A 19,286-nucleotide genomic window follows, 5' to 3' on the forward strand; every position below is an offset into this window, starting at 1 on the left:
TGAGAAATATGCAAGCGTTAAGGGTAAAGGTGATCTGATGGGAGATAATGAGAGTGTACCTCAGACTAAAAAAGAAATCCAGGAGGGTGGAAAAGAAATGAAAAATTTCAAATGTTTTCACTGTCATAAACTAGGCCATGTAAAGTCACAGTGTTGGTGATTGAAGAAAAGCACTGTGAAGGCTGATGTGGTAAAACAGGATAAGACAGTGGGGTTTGTTAAAGTGGTAAAGGAAAGCCCAAGTGAAGCGAAGGAGGTGCAAAAGATTGTACAGCCTGATCAAGAGGTGATTGATAAGAAGGTGCCAGGTGTCTTTAAAGAATTTACTTGTGTGGGTAAAGTTTACTTGTGTATCAGGAGGAGCAGGTAAAGAAGTCACAATTTTAAGAGATACGTGAGCTGGTCAATCTTTAATGGTAAGAGATGAGGAGTTATGTAGTTTGGGAAGAATATTACCAGAAAAGGTGGTAATATGTGGAATTCGGGGTGAGAGGAGTAGTGTTCCATTATCGAAGATAAGCTTGGAAAGTCCAGTGAAGAGTGGTAAAGTGGTAGTAGGAGTAATAGAGAAACTATCGTCCAGGAATACAGTTTATCTTGGGTAATGATATAGCTGGGTCGCAGGTGGGTGTAATGCCTACTGTGGTTGATAAGCCAGTGAAAAAACAGACAACTGAAGTGTTGAAGGACAAATATCCTGAGATTTTTCTGGATTGTTTAGTAACAAGGTCGCAAAGTCACAGGTTAAGACAAGAGAAGAAATCAAAGAGTGAAGATGAAGTGCAATTATCAGAAACGATTTTTATCAGATGGTTGAAAAAGAACAAGAACAGGTGGAGGATGAGATGGATATTTTTAGTTCAGGAAAATTGGCGGAGTTACAACAGAAAGATGTAGAAATAAAACGGGTGTATCAGAAAGGATACACTGAAGAGGAATCTGAGTGTATACCGGAGTGTTACACAAATTGCCCAATTGATGTCTTGATGAGAAAATGGTGACCTTTACATATGCAGGCGGATGAAAAGTGGGCAGAAGTTCATCAAGTAGTATTGCTGGTAGGGTATAGAAAGGAGGTGTTGCGAGTTGCACATGAGGTACCAGTGGGAGGTCATTTGGGAATAAGGAAAACTCAAGCTAAAATACAAAAACATTTTTATTGGCTTGGACTACATAAAGATATAGTTAAATTTTGTCAATCATGTCACACATGTCAAATGATAGGGAAACCTCAAGCAGTGATAAAACCAGCGCCCTTAATACCCATTCCAGCATTTGAGGAACCTTTTACAAGGGTCCTAATTGATTGCGTAGGACCGCTTCCGAAAACAAAAAGTGGGAATCAATATCTTTTGACTATAATGGATGTGTCTACTAGGTTTCCAGGGGCCATTCCAGCACATAATATTACAGCTAAAAAGATTGTGCAGAAGTTACGTAAATTCTTTACTAGATATGGACTACCCACAGAAATACAATCGGATCAAGGATCAAATTTTACCTCAAGGTTATTCAAAGAAGTTATGGATAGCTTAGGAATAAAACAATTTAAATCAACTGCGTACCATCCAGAATCGCAGGGAGCGTTATAAAGGTGGCATCAGACATTAAAGACAATGTTGAGGGCTTATTGTCAAGATTATCCAGAGGATTAGGATAAAGGAATTCCATTCGTACTGTTTGCAATTAGGGATGCACCTAATGAGTCAACCAAATTTAGTCCTTTTGAACTAATTTTTGGTCATGAGGTAAGAGGCCCACTTAAATTGATTAAGGAAAAATTGGTGAGTGAGAAATCAGAACTTACATTATTGGATTACGTATCAAATTTTAGGGAACGATTAAATGGAGCAGGTGAATTGGCTAGACAACATTTAAAAGTTGCACAAATATGTGATGAAACGGGTAGCGGACAAGAAATCCAAAGTTCGTAGTTTTGCCAGTGGAGATAAAGTTTTAGTATTGTTACCAGTGGTAGGTGAGCCTTTAAAAGCAAGGTTTTGTGGACCTTATCAGATTGAAAGTAAATTAAGTGAGGTGAGTTATGTGGTAAAAATGCCAGACAGAAGGAAAACTCACCGAGTGTGTCATGTGAATATGCTTAAAAGGTACTTTGAAAGGGAAGGGGAGAAAAAGGAGGAGGTTTTAATGATTCTAACTCAAAGTGACGAACCAAATCCAGATGACTGTGAATTTGGCATACCTCAAATTAAATTGGAAAATGAGGATGTTCTTAAAAATTGGGAAAAATTGTTGAGTGACCTTCCAGAGGAAAAAGAAACTGACCTGAAAGAGTTATTGATATCACATGGGCAAGTTTGTAGAGATAAATTGGGAAGTACTAAAATGGCTATACATGTGTAGATGTGGGAAATGCTGTTCCAATCAAACAACTTCCATACAGACTTAACCCTTTAAAATTGGCACAGATTAACAAAGAGATTGAGAGTATGCTTAAAATTGGCATAATTGAAGTGGGTTGCAGCCAATGGAGCTCACCCATAGTGATGGTACCTAAACTGGATGGTACCAAACGGTTGTGTGTGGATTATAGAAAGGTTAATGCAGTTACAAGAACGGAATCTTATCCTATCCCATGTTTGGAGGATTGCATTGAGAAAATGGGACAATAAGTTTTTATTTCCAAACTGGATTTACTTAAAGGTTACTGGCAGGTACCTTTATCCGAAAGGGCGAAGGAGATTTCAGCTTTTGTGACTCCAGATGGTATATACTAATTCAAAGTTATGCCATTTGGCATGAAAAACGCCTCAGTCACCTTTCAACGATTAACTCACAAAGTTGTTTCTGGATTACGCAATTGTGTGGTATACATCGACGATCTGGTAATTTTCAGTCAGACATGGAAAGAACATTTAAAACATCTTATGGAGTTATTCGATCGACTTCAGGAAGCGGGTTTGGTAATAAACCTAGCCAAAAGTGAATTTGGCAACGCCCAAGTCACTTTCCTTGGCCATACAATCGGACAGGGTCGAATGGTCACACAGGATGTGAAACAAACAGTTATTGAGGAGTTTCTGACACCCCCAAGACAAAGGGAAATAATGCGATTTCTTGCCATGAGTGGATATGATCGAACATTTGTGAAAACGTTTTGTAGCGTGGTTGCTCCACTGATAGACTTGCTGAAGAAACGTCGAAAGTTTCAGTGGACAGCGGACTTTCAACAGGCATTTGACTGCTCCTGTGTTGGAGAATTACAAGGGACTCTGTGATCAGATTGAACTAAAATATCTGACTTTAAAGAGAAATGCCAAGGCGTAGAGAAATGGATGGATCGTGCAGAGACCTTCTTGTTCAAAGAGACTGTCAATCGAGAAGGATTCCAGTTGGAGGAAGAAGAAAAAAAAAAAAGGACTATATTATTATACCTGTTTGCGTGTGTTGTTTTTTTTGAACGAAAAAGTATATTTACTGTGTGCATTTCTTAAAGGATAGTGAAAAGGTGAAAAATGAAACCATCTTGAAGTTGATGGTTTATTTTTCTTTCTTGGGGGGGGGGGGGGGGGGGGGGGGGGGGAGGTGTCATGAGAGAGTACCTTTCAGAAGTGGGTGTTTACAAATGGGTATGTATATAAATATCTGTAGTGAGAGTACCTTTAAGAAATGGGTGTTTGTTACTGCATTGATGTCAGAGAGTGGGTGGAGCTGGGCTGTCTGTCAGCTTTTTAACTTTCGTTTTAGGCTTTTTGCTGCAGGGTGGGTTTGGTTTCATTTTACTTTTGGGGAAGCTGCAATCTCAACAGGATGTATGTGAATCTCTGCAAGCTTATGAGTGTCTATTTGCTGATTTCAACGTGGTAACTGTTCTCAGTAGTGAAGTTAAGCCTGATGTCTTTCTGTTAAAAGGTGTTTTTAAGTCTTATGGATGTTAAAGGGAAAGTAAGAATTACTTAGTGTTGTATTCTTTGGGGGTTGTATTTGAATTGATGGTTGCTAAGATGTTCACTGTATGTTTTAAAGAGGTTAACTTGAGTTCATAGAATAAACACTGTTTTGCTTTAAAAGAAAAATTCAATTTCTGCTGTACCACGCCTGTAGAGTGGGCCGTGTGCTCCCCATACCACAATCTATTAAAAGTGGGGCAGGTGAACCCCATGATACACTTTGGGGTTCTCTAAACCCTGGCCCATAACAGTACCGTATAAGAGGCTGTTAAATAAGTTAAGAGCCATGGTGTTAAGGGTAAAATAATGGCATGGATAGAGGATTGGCTGACTGGCAGAACGCAAAGAATGGGTATAAATGGGGTCCTTTTCAGGATGGCAGCCGGTGACTAGTGGTGTGCCTCAGGTGTCAGTGCCAGGACCGCAATTTGTCAGAATATACATTAACGATCTGGAAGAAGGAACTGAGGGCACTGTTGCTACGTTTGCAGATGATACAAAGATATGCAGAGGGGCAGATAGTGCTGAGGAAGCAGGAGCGGCTGCAGAAGGACTTGGACAGGCTAGGAGAGGAATACAATGTGGAAAAGAGTGAGGTTATGCACTTTGATAGGAAGAATGGAGGCATATACTATTTTCTAAATGAGAAAAGGTTTAGGAAATCAGAAGCACAAAGGAGTCCTAGTTCAAGATTCTCTTACGGTTAACGGGCAGGTTCAGTCGGCAGTTAGGAAAGCAAATTGTATGTTAGCATTCATGTTGAGAGGGCTCGAATAGAAGAGCAGGGATGTACTTCTGATGCTTTCTAAGGATCTGGTCAGACCTTATTAGGAATATTATGAGCAGTTTTGGGCCGGTATCTAAGGAAAGATGTACTGGCCTTGGTCCAGAGGAGGTTCACAAGAATGATCCCTGGAATGAAGAGCTTGCTATATGAGGAGCATTTGAGGACTCTGGGTGTGTACTCGTTGGAGTTTAGAAGGATGGGGGGGCGGGGGTTCTTGTTGAAACTAACAGGATACTGAGAGGCCTAGATATAGTGGACGTGGAGAGGATGTTTTCACGAGTAAGAAAAACTAGAACCCGATGCCACAGCCTCAGACTGAAGGGACGATCCTTTAAAACTGAGATTAGGAGCAATTTCTTCAGCCAGAGGGTGGTGAATCTGTGGAGCTCTTACCGCAGAAGGCTGCGGGCGCGATCTTCCCAAAAGGGAATAAAGTCCCCTAGTGAGCGCGTTTAGCCGTGTGTTTCCTGGCACTCGCAGTGCCGAGAAACATGTGGCTATTCAACGCAAGCGGCACCAGCAGTGCTAGGGTACCACCCTGCCCAAGGGACATGCAGCTGGGGGCCTCCGATCCCCATGGAAACCCCCACAAGTGCTGTTCCGCCTTGCCCCCGTTAGTGGGGATCAGTACCAAATGGCACTCGTCCGAAGTCTCCGAGGTGGGGCTTGGATCCCAAAGCCTCAGGTACCTTGCGAATCTGTACATTTGAGTAAGGCCTTGCTCTAAAATGTAGATTTGCCAAATACGTATCCTGCCCATAGTGTGCAGGATTTTCCTTGCAATGTCTCGCGAGATTGCGTTGAATCCCACGAGGCATTGCAAGCCGGGTGGATCCTGACAGCGGGGTCTCCTGACTTTCACTGGCCATACTGCGCCGCGGCGAGCTGCTTTTCCGGCACAGCGTGGCCAGAAGATCGAGCCCTAACATAGGTTCTTGATTAATAAGGGGATTAGGGATTATAGGAAGGAGGCAGGAGAATGGAAATGAGAAACATATCAGCCATGATTGAATGTGGAGCAGACGCGATGGGCCAAATGGCCTAATTCTGTTCCTATGTCTTATGGTCTTATATTAATTGAAAATGATAAAATATCTCTTTCAATGTGCTGCCATCATATTTTTACCCTAATTCCCTATTTGCTTTAGCCATCTCACCCCTTAAACCTATGTAATTGGCTTTCATTATGTTTAATACTCTACTTTTAGATCTAAATACATCACTCTGCAGCTGACCCTTTTTTAATAACTGTTAGTTCAAACCCCATTCCAATGTTTGAATTAAGACTTTAGTTGACACTCCACCATAACCCGGACATTGTAGTGCACTCTTGGAAGAACGGTTTTTGGATGAGTTACTAAGCAAGTTCCAGTGTTTCAGTTGGACATGAAAGATCCTTTTATTATTCACTGAGCAGGAAGTTCTTCCCAACATCCCTCCCTTAACTCATGCCACACAAAAACTAGATTAACAACTGGTCATGCATCTGGTTTGTTTTTGGAAGATATTTGGCAGAGAATAGCTGCTGAATGTGCCACAATATCAGTTACTGCACTTAAATATTTTTGAAGCCTGTACATACTAACCTCTTCATGATCTGTTTCATCTTCATTGTTGTCCAGTGAGGAAAGATCTAGTTGCAGACTTTGGTTAACACTCTTCCCTTCCTCCCAAACCGCCTCAGATTCTGCTCCATTTGTTCCTTTTTTATTACCATATCGAGCTACTTCGGCTTCAACCATTGGGCTAGTACCTCTTGGAATTGGAGGGACAGGTTTTGTAGTGTTGAGATCTCTCCGAGATGATGGTAATCGTACCAATGTAGGTTTGAGCGGTATGGGAGAACGACTTTCTTGTGAGCTGTCTCCTGGATAACCACAGTTAAGTATATAAACACAAAATTATGTGCAAGATAGTGAACTAGCTGAAAAGATTTATACAAAGGGAACCTTTATTCACATTTGAATATGCCCTGTAACCTCCCCATTCCGGAAATCTATTGTTCTGAAACACCAGTTGTCTGGAAGTTGTGATTCATGCAACAAGTCACCCAGATCCCTCTGTACCATTTAAATAGTATACTGCTCTTTTACTTTTCCTGCCAAAGTGGACAAGTTCACATTTTCCTACATTATACTCCATCTGCCACATCTTTGCCCACTCATTTAACACATCTACATCCTTTTGCAGGCTTATGTCCTCTTCACAACTTTCTCTTCTACTCTCCATTCAAATTTACCAACCATGTATTCCATCCCTTCATCCAAGTCATTGATATAGATTGTAAACAGTTGAGGCTCCAACAGTGATCCCTGTGGCACTGGTAACAGCTTGCCAATCCTAAAATGACCCATTTATGCCTGCTCTCTGCTACCTGTTAACTAACAAATCTTCTGACTTCCGAAGGCGGCTATGGAGGAGTAAGTCGCACATTTGGTGGCTCCCGCTCTGGTCGGACTTTTGGACCTTTCCTCCATTTTTCTAACAGACTTGAATTGTAAAACGGATGTTAGTGGCAATTGTTTACTGAATTCCCACTTCGGTGCATGGAGAGAAGGACTAGAAGTGTTCGTAAGGGTAGAAACAAAAAGATAGAGAAGGCTTGGGCTGTAGCTGCAACAGAAGACAGCATGGCGGAGGTTCGGACCTCTGGCTTGTCGACCCAGCAGTCTATGGAGCAGCTGATGCAAGTCATTCAGGAAGGCTTTGCTATGCAGAAACGGGTCTGCTTGGACCCGATAAAGGAGTATATTGAGCGGCTGGAGCATAGATTGGACGCCCTCGGGCGATCCAGAAGGTGGAGAAGGCACTGGCTGAGCAGGAAGAACATCAGACTATGGTGGAGCTGGAGATGGGGATGCTGAGGGACCAGCATTAGAAGCTCCTGGAGAAGGTGGAGGACCTTGAAAATAGGTCCCGCCGGCAGAACCTAAGAATCGTCGGGCTCCTGGAAGGGTCTGAAGGAACAGACGCTGGGGCATTCATCACAGACATGTTTGTGAAGCTGCTGGGGGATGGGGCATTCTCCCGGCCCTTGGAGGTGGATAGGGCTCACAGAGCACTCGCGAGGAAGCCGTGAATGGGAGACCCCCCCCCCCCCCGGAGGGCAATGGTGGTGAGATTCCACAGGCTCTCGGATAAGGAGCGCATTCTACAGTGGGCCAAGCAGACATGGAGCTGTAAATGGGACAATAGCATCCTGCGGGTTTACCAGGACCCGAGTGCAGAGGTGGCCAGGAGGAGAGCAGGCTTCAACCAGATCAGGTCGATCCTTTTTAAGAAAAAGCTGACGTTTGGACTGTTATACCCAGCCCGTCTCTGGGTCACGCATGAGGATTAGCACTTCTACTTCGAGTCGCCGGAGGATGCGTTGGACTTTGCGAAATAGAAAGGGCTGATGATGGATAGAGAACTTTTGAACTTGGCTGCAACGTTCATGTTTTTGGTTTTTTTCTTTTTGTTTCTCTGTTTTTGTAAAAAGTTTCTCATTTTGCATTTCATGGAAGAGGTCTGTGATGCCGTTTGCATTGATTTGGAACCTGCGGTAGAGCTGAGTGAGTTAAGGTTTTCATTTGCACTGTTGGGGATGGAGGTGTACTTGTTTTGATCTTGGTGTTTTTTCTGTTGGGCAATTATGTGGGGATTGTTTGATGTTGGAGTTTGTTTGTATGAGCGGGGGGGGGGGGGGGGGGTAGGGAGGGAACAATAGGTCGGAGACTATCTGGCGCCGGGGATGGGGGCCACCAAGCTAGCTGGGCGAGCTAGCTCTCGGAAGCGCAGTGGGGGGTGTGCATAATGTTTGGTTTAGTAAAGGGGTTGGGCTACAGGGTGTTGTTACTTTGGGGGGGGGGGGGAAAGAGGGGAGGCAAATATTCTGCTGACGAGGGAGGGACTTGGGCTGAGGGACAGAGAGGAGGTTGGGGGCTGCCTGGGGATGGACCGCTGGAGGCGCGGAGCATGGGCTGGAGGCGGGCCTAAAAAAGGGGATGGCTGATTGGCGGAGGGGGGCAATGAGCCCCCCAACTAGGCTGATCACCTGGAATGTTCGAGGGTTAAATGGGCCGGTCAAAAGGGCACGTGTGAAGAGGGTTCATGGAGCTGATGGGGGGGGGGGGGGGGGGGGGGGATCCATGGAGATTTGGGCAGCCGAGGTTGAAGGAGTTCTCCTGCTACGCACGTGCATAAAGTGTATTCCCGGATTGATTTCTTTATTTTGAGCAGGGCCTTGCTGGCTGGGGTGGTGGACACGGGGTACTCGGCGATTACAATCTCAGACCATGTTCCACACTGGGTTGACCTGCAGGTTAGTAAAGACAGCAATCAGCACCCGCACTGGAGGTTGGATGTGGGACTTTTGGCGGATGAAGGGGTGTGCGAGCGGCTGAGGAAATGTATTCAGAGCTACCTACAGGTCAATGACACGGGGGAAATTTCAGCAGCGGAGGTGTGGGAAGCACTGAAGGTGGTGGTCAGGGGGAGCTGATCTCGATCCAGGCCCATAGGGAGAAGGTGGACAGGGCGGAGAAGGACCGATTGGTAAAGGGGATACTACAGATTGATAGGAGGTATGCAGAGACCCCAGAGGCAGGGCTTTTAAGGGAACGGCGGAGGTTACAGGCGGAGTTTAGCTTGCTGACCACAGGGAGGGTGGTGGAGCAGCTGAGAAAGGCGAGGAGGGGGGGGAATCTATGAACATGGAGAGAAGGCCAGCAGAATGCTTGCACAGCAGCTTAGGAAGAGGGAGGCAGCTAGGGAGATAGGGAAAGTAAAGGACGGAGATGGGAACCTGGGTGGTGATTCAGTAGGGGTGAATAAAGCGATTAGGGATTTCTACAGCAGGCTGCACAGATTGGAACCCCCTGTGGGGCCGGAGGGGATGAGGCACTTCTTGGAGGGGCTGAATTTCCAAAGGTGGACGGGGAGCGGGTAGAAGGGCTGGGGGCCCCGATCGGGTTGGAAGAGACAGTGGAGGGTCTGAAGGCCATGCAGTCGGGTAAAGCCCCGGGGACAGACGGGTACCCAGTGGAGTTCTACAAAAAGTTCTCAGGGATATTGGGGCCGGTGTTGATGAGGATAATCAATGAGGCAAGTGAAAGAGGGGTGTTGCACCCGACGATGTCACAGGCAATGATTTTGCTGATTCTTAAACAGGACAAGAACCCAGAGCTGTGTGGGTCCTACAGACCGATCTCCCTGTTAAATGTGGATGCCAAGTTGCTGGCCAAAATCTTGTCCTCCAGGATTGAGGATTGTGTTCCGGACGTTATTGGGGAGGACCAGACGGGGTTTGTTAAGGGCAGGCACTTGGTGGCCAATGTAAGAAGGCTGTTAAATGTGATCATGATGCCCCCAGAAGGTAGGGAGGTGGAGGTGGTGATCGCAATAGATGCAGAAAAGATTTTTGATCGGGTAGATGAGACTATCTGTGGGAGATACTGGGACGGTTCGGATTCGGGCGGGGCTTTATTGACTGGGTCAGGTTACTGTATCAGGCTCCTGTGGCAAGTGTACGGACGAATAGGACAACATCGGACTATTGAGAGGATGGGGGATATGTTCATAGAGGGGAGCTTTCCGAGTGGAGGAAAAGTTTGGGTTGGCGAGGGGAAACAAATTCAGGTATCTGCAGGTGCGGGACTTCCTTCGTAAACAGGTGTCAACCTTCCCGCTCCCACCGCTGAGGGGGATTCAGGACAGGGTAGTTTCCAGAGGGTGGGTAGGAGAAGGGAGCGTCTCGGACATTTATAAGGAGCATATGGGGTCGGAGGAGACGCAGACCGAGGAGCTGAAGCGCAAGTGGGAGGAGGATGGTCTACGGGCGGACGCGTTGAATAGAGCCAACACGTTCGCCACATGTGCCAGGCTCAGCATGATACAATTTAAGGTTGTTCACCGGGCTCACATGACAGTGGCCCGGATGAGCAGATTCTTTAGGGTGGAGGACAGGTGCGCAAAATGTGCGGGCAGACCAGCGAACCATGTCCACATGTTTTGGACACGTCCAAAGCTTAGGGGATTTTGGCAGGGGTTTGCGGACATGTCCTCGGTGTTAAAAACAAGGGTGGCGCTGAGTCCAGAGATGGCGATTTTCGGGGTGTCAGAAGACCCGGGAATCCAGGAGACGGATTCTATTAGCATGGAGGGACTCAAAGCCCCCAAAACTGGAGACATGGCTATTGGACATGGCTAGCTTTCTCTGTTTGGAGAAAATCAAGTTCGCCTTGAGAGGGTCACTGTTAGGGTTCACCTGGAGGTGGCAACCTTTCGTCGACTTCTTTGCGGGAAATTAATCGTCAGCAGACTGGGGTGAGGGGGGTGGGTATTTTAGATTCGAGTAGGGGGTCAATAAGGGTGGGACCTGTACGAGAGGTAAATGTCTTTTGCACTATGTTTATGGTTTCATGTATATTGTTTATTTTGTTGTTGTTACTATACCGAAAATACCTCAATAAAATGTTTATTAAAAAAAAACTAACAAATCTTCTGTGCACGCTAATAGGTTACCCCCTTACACCACAAGCTCGTATTTCGTGCTGCAACTTTTGATGTTAAACATGATTTCCCTTTCACAAAACCATGTTCACTCTGCTTGATTACATAAGATTTTCAAGGTATCCAGTAATAACCTCCTTAATAATGGATTCTAACAGATGTAATTGAGCATTAAGTGTGCCAGATCATCCTCCCCCCCCCCCCCCCCCCCCCCCCGCCGACAGAATGCCCAAGCGTTGCTACATTTGATTTTGCCTCGGAACATATTCTGTTGGATATTTTAGTAGATAATAGAAATCAGTTCAAGGATCAGTGCACAGCAGCTTGTGAGGAGTTAGCAGCAAACAAAGAGGCTCCATGCAGATAAAGTGCTGCTGTTAGCTGTGCTACTGAAGAGGCAGCTAAAGGTTGCTGGCTCCATGCAGTTGGAGATCAGGGAAAGACTTGGGGTGCTGAGGAGGGAATGGAAGGTCACTGTCCAGTATATTCCTAATGGAAGAATGTTTCAATTACAAAGTTCCTCCACTGGATCTGATCCATTCAATGAACTCAATGGGAAATGAATGCACTCAAGACGACATTAGCTGGTGTCAGTCTGAAGACAGTGACTCCAGGCATGTTTCAGCAGTGGGATGTTCTGGCCCTGTCGTTGGTAACAGGGTTTCCCATTGAATGCACACCCAGACACTAGGAAACCCACGGTGGAGCTGCCCCATTGGTGGGATGGGAAGATCCCACCGGCATGAACAGCTAGAAAATTCCGGCCATCATGTCTTTACTTCCTCCATTCGGCCCAAAGAGATTAGGTCTAATTTTATTGTCTGTGTTGCTGTGACAACCAAGAACTATGTCACTATGGACTTGGAATGATATTTGGAACCTTCTTGGCATGCATATATTAGTACCACACTACATGGTGTATATCCAATTGATTAACTGGGTGACCCTGTATTGATACCCATACTGTAATGATTTCCACCAAAATAGTCAAAATATCTATTTTGGCATTATACGTGAATAGAAGTAAAAAATGTAAAAGTCAGACATTGTATATTAATATCATATACACACTTATCAAGCCTAATTAGAATTGATGATGATATGAACTAGAAACAGTAAAAACCATACAAAAAAACTTGCTTTCTTCTTACAGACTCCTTGGAAGGTGTCAACTACAAATGACCCACATCAAGCCTCTGCCAGTTATGGTGGTGTACAATAAAATATGGTGATGGGTTTCTCTTCTCTCCTCTTCCTCCATTGTCCCTTGGCTATGGAATGGTTCCTGTCTTAATTTTGTACTTAGCGACATGTGATGGGTAAAGCAAGGAACTTGGTAGTGCGATAGAATCACTAATACAAATGTGTGTCTTGCTATTCTGCTGCGTCAAGTGCTGGATTTGCAAAGTGCTTTTGTCTGTGCCCGTATTTCACTATTAAAAAACCCACTCCCTGAAATTGAAATTAATACATTCAAAACTGTATTGGAAAGAAACTTCAGTGATCGTATTTGAAACAGTCATCACATGAGACCAAAATGTAGAGGTATGTTTTAGGTTATAAGTTATATGTGATAAGTTATATAACTTATGTTATAAGTAGTCCGTCAAATTTGTTAGGCTTATTTGTTTTCCAAAAGTTGACTTAGGCAACTTGTTTAATATGACTTAGAGGGTGGAACGTACAAGGTGTGAGTGCAATGACGTATAGCATCATCTCAGTCACAACATGAAGCAATAAATAGGGGAAAAATTGGTACTACTTGTGAATCAGTAACTAGGAGGCATAAATTTAAGATCACTGTGAGAATGGGAAACATGATTAACATTTTATTAGTTAACGGAATGTACGGGAATAATGATTATAATAATAGCTTTTAAAGAGAAAGTACACAAATATTTAAATGAAAGCCAGTGGACAGATCTTTCAGATGGGCTGAGTAACATCTTTGGTACTATAAAATTCTGTAATTCAATTGGTCTTGGGGTGGTAAAAGAATAAATAGTTTTAAAAAGCTTGTGTTTTTGAATACTTCCTGCAAACACTGAAATGGACAATATTAATAAACTTATAACATTCAAAGCTCACTTACCAAAAATGAGCAAATCCTCAGACAACTGGTTGGTCAGCCTCCGAGAATTGGGTTTAGAGAATCCATCAAAATGTTCGGTAGGCCACGAGTTAGAAAAATGAACACTCTGTTCCTGAAATTTCTTTGCGGATCCTTCACTTGAAGATGTGCTGATTGGCTTAGTTCCAGTTGGCAATGGAAAAGATGGAAGGTGGTGAGACCCTTGGCTGCAGCTGTAAGTTGGAAATGGTGTAGGATCGATAGCAATAGGACTGTAGAAAGCATGGTTCTTGCTGGAAAGAGCCAAACTAGAACGAACTGCTAAAGAAAAAGGCACTTAAATTATTTAGTTTTTGGAAATGCCTAACTGAATTCATAAAGTATTACTATGAGAAATGAAAGGAAGATATTTGAATGCATGGAATTGATACAAGAGGAAAATTCCACGGGTTAAAAGTAGCTCAATCATATGTGCTTTATAAATGGCGCACTTCTATTCCTTACTGCAGATCACATTAGACCACAAGACCATAAGACATAGAAGTAGGCCATTCAGCCCATCAAGTCGCTCTTTCATTCAATGAGATCATGATGATAATCCTCAATCTCACTTTCCCACTGTACCTCCATAACTCACCATAACTCTTGATTCTCTTACTGATTCACATTTCTGAAGGTGTACATCTTTTTTTACACTCAAGATTGAAATGAAAAAATTGAGCTCGTTTCTACTCTATCCTAGAAGGTAGATAGGTAATACGTCGAATTCTCGTACTCAGACTCTGCCACATGCTGAGCGGGTGGTGCTCGAAGACTCGGGCAATGAGCTGTTTGAAGGTTTGTACACTCTCCAACACCTCAACCTCAGTAGCTAGTGGTGTCCCTCAGGGATCAGTGTTGGGCCCACAACTGTTCACAATTTACATAGATGATTTGGAGTTGGGGACCAAGGGCAATGTGTCCAAGTTTGCAGATGACACTAAGGTAAGTGGTAAAGCAAAAAGGGCAGAGGATACTGGAAGTCTGCAGAGGGATTTGGATAGGCTAATTGAATGGGCTAGGGTCTGGCAGATGGAATACAATGTTGACAAATGTGAGGTTATCCATTTTGGTAGGAATAACAGAAAAAGGGATTATTATTTAAATGATAAAATATTAAAACATGCTGCTGTGCAGAGGGACCTGGGTGTACTAGTGCATGAGACGCAAAAAGTTGGTTTACAGGTGCAACAGGTGATTAAGAAGGCAAATGGAATTTTGTCCTTCATTGCTAGAGGGATGGAGTTTAAGACTAGGGAGGTTATGCTGCAATTGTATAAGGTGTTAGTGAGGCCACACCTGGAGTATTGTGTTCAGTTTTGGTCTCCTTACTTGAGAAAGGACGTACTGGCACTGGAGGGTGTGCAGAGGAAATTCACTAGGTTAATCCCAGAGCTGAAGGGGTTGGATTACGAGGAGAGGTTGAGTAGACTGGGACTGTACTCGTTGGAATTTAGAAGGATGAGGGGGGATCTTATAGAAACATATAAAATTATGAAGGGAATAGATAGGATAGATGCGGGCAGGTTGTTTCCACTGGCGGGTGAAAGCAGAACTAGGGGGCACAGCCTCAAAATAAGGGGAAGTAGATTTTGGACTGAGTTTAGGAGGAACTTCTTCACCCAAAGGGTTGTGAATCTATGGAATTCTTTGCCCAGTGAAGCAGTAGAGGCTCCTTCATTAAATGTTTTTAAGATAAAGATAGATAGTTTTTTGAAGAATAAAGGGATTAAGGGTTATGGTGTTCGGGCCGGAAAGTGGAGTTGAGTCCACAAAAGATCAGCCATGATCTCATTGAATGGTGGAGCAGGCTCGAGGGGCCAGATGGCCTACTCCTGCTTCTAGTTCTTATGTTCTTATGTTCATCTGTGTGTGAAATCTTTAAATTACCAAGCAGGGGTCAAGTAGGTCGTGCAAAAGAAGCGTTCCTTTAAGGTGTGCGCGCAACATTAGATGGAACATTTCTTGATAATGAAGACGAACATTAGCAGTTTTCCCTATCTAAGTAATAGTTGATTAAATTTTTTGTATTAAAACTAATGCATAAAATGAGTAACTCAAATGAAAACATAACTTTATTCTGAAGCTTGAGTGAAGAAATATTCCAGGAGACTGAATTTATTTATGTACGTGGTGGTGGTTGTGGCGTTTGTTGGTGGTTGGGAGGCGCGGGGAGAGAAAAGGTACAACTGGAAATAGCTCTGGTTGTGTGGAGCAAGGTCATTTTGCTATGGCAGCCATGATTCAGCTGGTAGCAATCTTGTCACTGAGCCAGGAAGTTGTGGTTTCAAGTTCCACTTCAGAGCACAACAATCTAAACTGGCATAAAAGCAATATACTGCAGATGTTGGAAATACTCAGCTGTTCACAACATGGTCTCCCCTACATTGGGTATACCAAATACAGGATGGGCGACTCCTTTGCAGAAATCCTCCACTGCGGCTCCACAAGCATGACTCCGAGCCTCCAGTTACTCGCCATTTCAATTCACCACCTTGCTCTCTCGGTCATATTTCTGTCCTTGGCCTGCTCCAGTGAAGCTCAATGCAAGCAAAAGGGACAGCATTGCATCTTCCAATTATACACTGACGGACTTGTTGAGTTCAACAATTTCAGGTTCTGTTACCCATTTTGATTTTTTTCTTGCAAATGCTTTGTTACTTTATTATAATCATTACCAATTCCTTTCCTTTTGTTCCATGACATCTTTGTCATTCAATCTCTCTCGCCTTCTATCCTATTCCTAGCTAGGAAGATGCTGGCATAATGGTAATGTCACTATACTAATAATCCAGAGATCCAGGCTAATAATGGGGAGATTGGCTCAAAGTTAATAAAATCTGGAATTGTAAACTAATTTCGGTTATGTGACCATGAAACTGTCATCAATTGTTAAAAACCCATCTGCTTCCTTTAGGAAAGGAAATCTGTCGTTACCCGCCCTACGATTCGAGATCCACAGCAATGTGGCGGATTTTTTTCTTTTTCAAAATAAATTTAGAGTACCCAATTCATTTTTTCCAATTAAGGGACAATTTAGCGTGGCCAATCCACCTACCCTGCACATCTTTGGGTTGTGGGGGCGAAACCCACGCAAATACGGGGTGAATGTGCAAACTCCACACGGACAGTGACCCAGAGCCGGGATCGAACCTGGGACCTCGGCGCCGTGAGGCAGCAGGGCTAACCCACTGCGCCACCATGCTGCCCTATGTGGCGGATTTTTTAAAAAAAATTAAGTATCCAATTCTTTTTTTTCCCCAATTAAGGGGTAATTTAGCGTGGCCACTCCACCTACCCTGCCCATCTTTGGGCTGTGGGGGTGAGACCCACACAGACAGTGGGAGAACCTGTAAACTCCACAGGGACAGTGACCCAGGGATGGGATTGAACAGGGTCCTCGGCGCCGTGAGGCAGCAGTGCTAACCACTGCACCACCATGCTGCCCCAATGTGGCTGATTCTTAATTGCCCTAGTTCTTGAGCAATTAAAGATGGGTGTGCAACAAATACTGCCCCTGCGGTGATACCCATGTCCTACGAACAAATAAAAAGTCCTTCCCCCTTTCAATGACGTAAAACCCATCACATTTATACCTTCCTTCAGTTTTGAATTGAGAAGGAGGGAGTGTTGAATCGACTGCCGGTATTGAAAGTTGACGAGATGAGATGCATCCAAGGATACTGAAGGAAGTGAGAACAGAAATTGCTGGGACGCTGGTCATAATCTTTGAGTCTTCTTTATAGGAGGTACCAGAAGATGGAGAACTGCAAATATTTTACTCTTGTTCAAAAAAGGTCCCTAGCAATTTACAGGCCAGTCAGTTTAATATCAGAGGCGAGCATGCTTCTGGAAACAATTATTTGTAATATTGTAGACACATGGAAAAATCTGGGTTGATTAGAAAGAGCCAGCATGGATTTCTAAAGGGGAAATAGTGTTTAAGTAATTTGCTGGAGCCTTTTTGAGGAGGTAAGAGAAAGGGCTGATTGGGCTAATGCTATTGGTGTGGTGTACATGGACTTTCAAACAGCATTTGATACTGTGCGAAACAGACTTGTGAGAAAAGTTAGTGCTCATGGAATAAAAGAGACAATAGCAACATGGATACAAAATTGGGTGAATAATATGAAGTGGAGAGTAACATCCAATGGATATTTTTTAGGCTGGAGGGAGGTTCGCATTGGTGCTCCCAAGGGGTCGGTAATGGGACCCTTGCTTTTCATGGTATATACTGGTGATCTCAATCTTAATGTGCAGGGTACAATTTCAAAGTTTGCAGATGACATAAAACTTGGAAGCTTTGTAAGTTGTGAAGTAGACATTGTAGAACTTCAAAAGGATATAGACAAGTTGGTTAAGTGGGCAGATAGGTGGCAGATGAAGTTCAATGCAAAGAAGTGTGAGGTGATGCATTTTGGGAGGGGTAAACAATAAGGGATAAAATTCTTAAGGGGGTGCAGTGCAGAGAGACCTGGGTGTATATGTGCATAGATCATTGATGGTGGCAGGACAGGTGGAGGGAGCAGTTAATAAAGCATATAGTGTCCTGGGCTATAGTAATAGGGCATAGAGTACAAAAACAAGGAGATTATGCTGGACTTATACAAAACCTTAGTCAGATCTCAGCTGGAATAGGGCCGGGATTCTCCGACCCTGGGGGGGCCTCCGATGTGGCCTGGCCCGCGATCGGGGCCCACCAATCGGCGGGCCGGCCTCTGTGGCTGGGGGCCTCCTTTCCTATGCGCCGGCTCCTATAGTCCTGTGCCATGTTGCGTCGGGGCCGGTGCAGTGTGCGCATTGGCGCCGGTGCCACTGCGCATGTCCTCGGCGCTGGCGCAACTGTGCATGCGCGGATCCCGCGGCGTACAGTTTGCGCCGGGATCTGCAGCTGGAGCGGCGCGAACCGCTCCAGCGCCGTGCTGGCCTCCTGGAGGGGCCAGAATTAGTCGTGGGTGTGGCCCGTTCACGCCGTCGTAAAACGCGACGGCGTTTACAACGGCGTGGGCACTCTGCCGCGGGATTGGAGAATCCTGCCCATTGTGTACAGTTCCGAGTGCCACACACATTGGAGAGGGTGCAGAAGAGATTTACAGAATGGTTCCAAAGATAAGAAACTTCAGTTACGAGGATAGATTGGAGAGGTTGGGGCAGTTCTCCTTGCAGAGAAGGCGGCTAAGAGGAGATTTGATAGAAATGTTCAAAATCATGAGAGTGCTGGACAGAACAGAAAGGGCAAAACTGTTCCCGCTCGTAAAAGAATCAGGAACGAGAAAAGTGATGTTCAAAAGAAGCAAATATGATATGAGAAAACACTTTTTCACATGAGTGGTTCGGGTCTGGAATGAACTGCCTGGAAGTGTGGTAGAAGCAGGTTCAATCGAAGCATTCAAGGGGGCACTGGATGATTACTTGAATAGAAACAATGTGCAGGGGTATGGGGAAAAGGCAGGGGAATGACACCAAATCTCAATGCTAATTTGGAGAGTTGGTGCAGACATGACACGCCAATTCTGTGATTCTGTGAAGTAACAAGTAACATTTGTTCTATACATGTGCCAACAAGAGAGAATCTAACTATTACCCTCAACATTCAATGGCATTACCGTTATGAATCCCCACTCACAACATTCTGGGGGTTACCATTGACCATAAACTAAACTGGACCAGCCATAAATACTGTGGCTACAAGAGGAGATAAGAAGCTGGGAATTCTGTGGTGAGTAACTCACTTCCTGACTCCTCAAAACTTGTCCATCAACCAGAAGGCACAAGTCAGGAGTGTGATGGAATACTTGACACTTGCCTGGATGAGTGCAGCTCCAACACTGAAGAAATTAGACACCATCAACGACAAAACAGCAGCTTCATTGACATCCCATCCACTACCTTCAACATTCTTTCTTTCCCTCCAGCACTGAAGCACAGTGGCAGCAGTGTGTACTATCCTTAAGATGCACCTGCAGTAACTCACCAAGGCTCCTGA

The 19,286-nt window shown here is 44.5% G+C and overlaps 1 protein-coding gene across 5 annotated transcripts in view; it reads right to left on the bottom strand.

Annotated features, from left to right (window-relative positions):
• Nucleotides 1-19,286, bottom strand: part of LOC140403423 (TOG array regulator of axonemal microtubules protein 1) — a 212,718-nt gene that overhangs the window by 99,004 nt on the left and 94,428 nt on the right. For 3 of the 5 annotated variants that reach the window (XM_072491356.1, XM_072491350.1, XM_072491340.1), the window contains 2 exons: nt 13,283-13,582; nt 6,285-6,565 (listed from right to left, as the gene is read on the bottom strand). In XM_072491356.1, coding sequence (XP_072347457.1) covers nt 6,285-6,565; nt 13,283-13,582 — 581 coding nt within the window. The remainder of the gene's footprint in view (nt 1-6,284; nt 6,566-13,282; nt 13,583-19,286) is intronic. The other 2 variants (XM_072491358.1, XM_072491343.1) reach the window with 1 other exon arrangement.

This window comes from Scyliorhinus torazame, chromosome 2 (genome assembly GCF_047496885.1).
Source record: "Scyliorhinus torazame isolate Kashiwa2021f chromosome 2, sScyTor2.1, whole genome shotgun sequence".
NCBI classification, from domain to species: domain Eukaryota; kingdom Metazoa; phylum Chordata; class Chondrichthyes; order Carcharhiniformes; family Scyliorhinidae; genus Scyliorhinus; species Scyliorhinus torazame.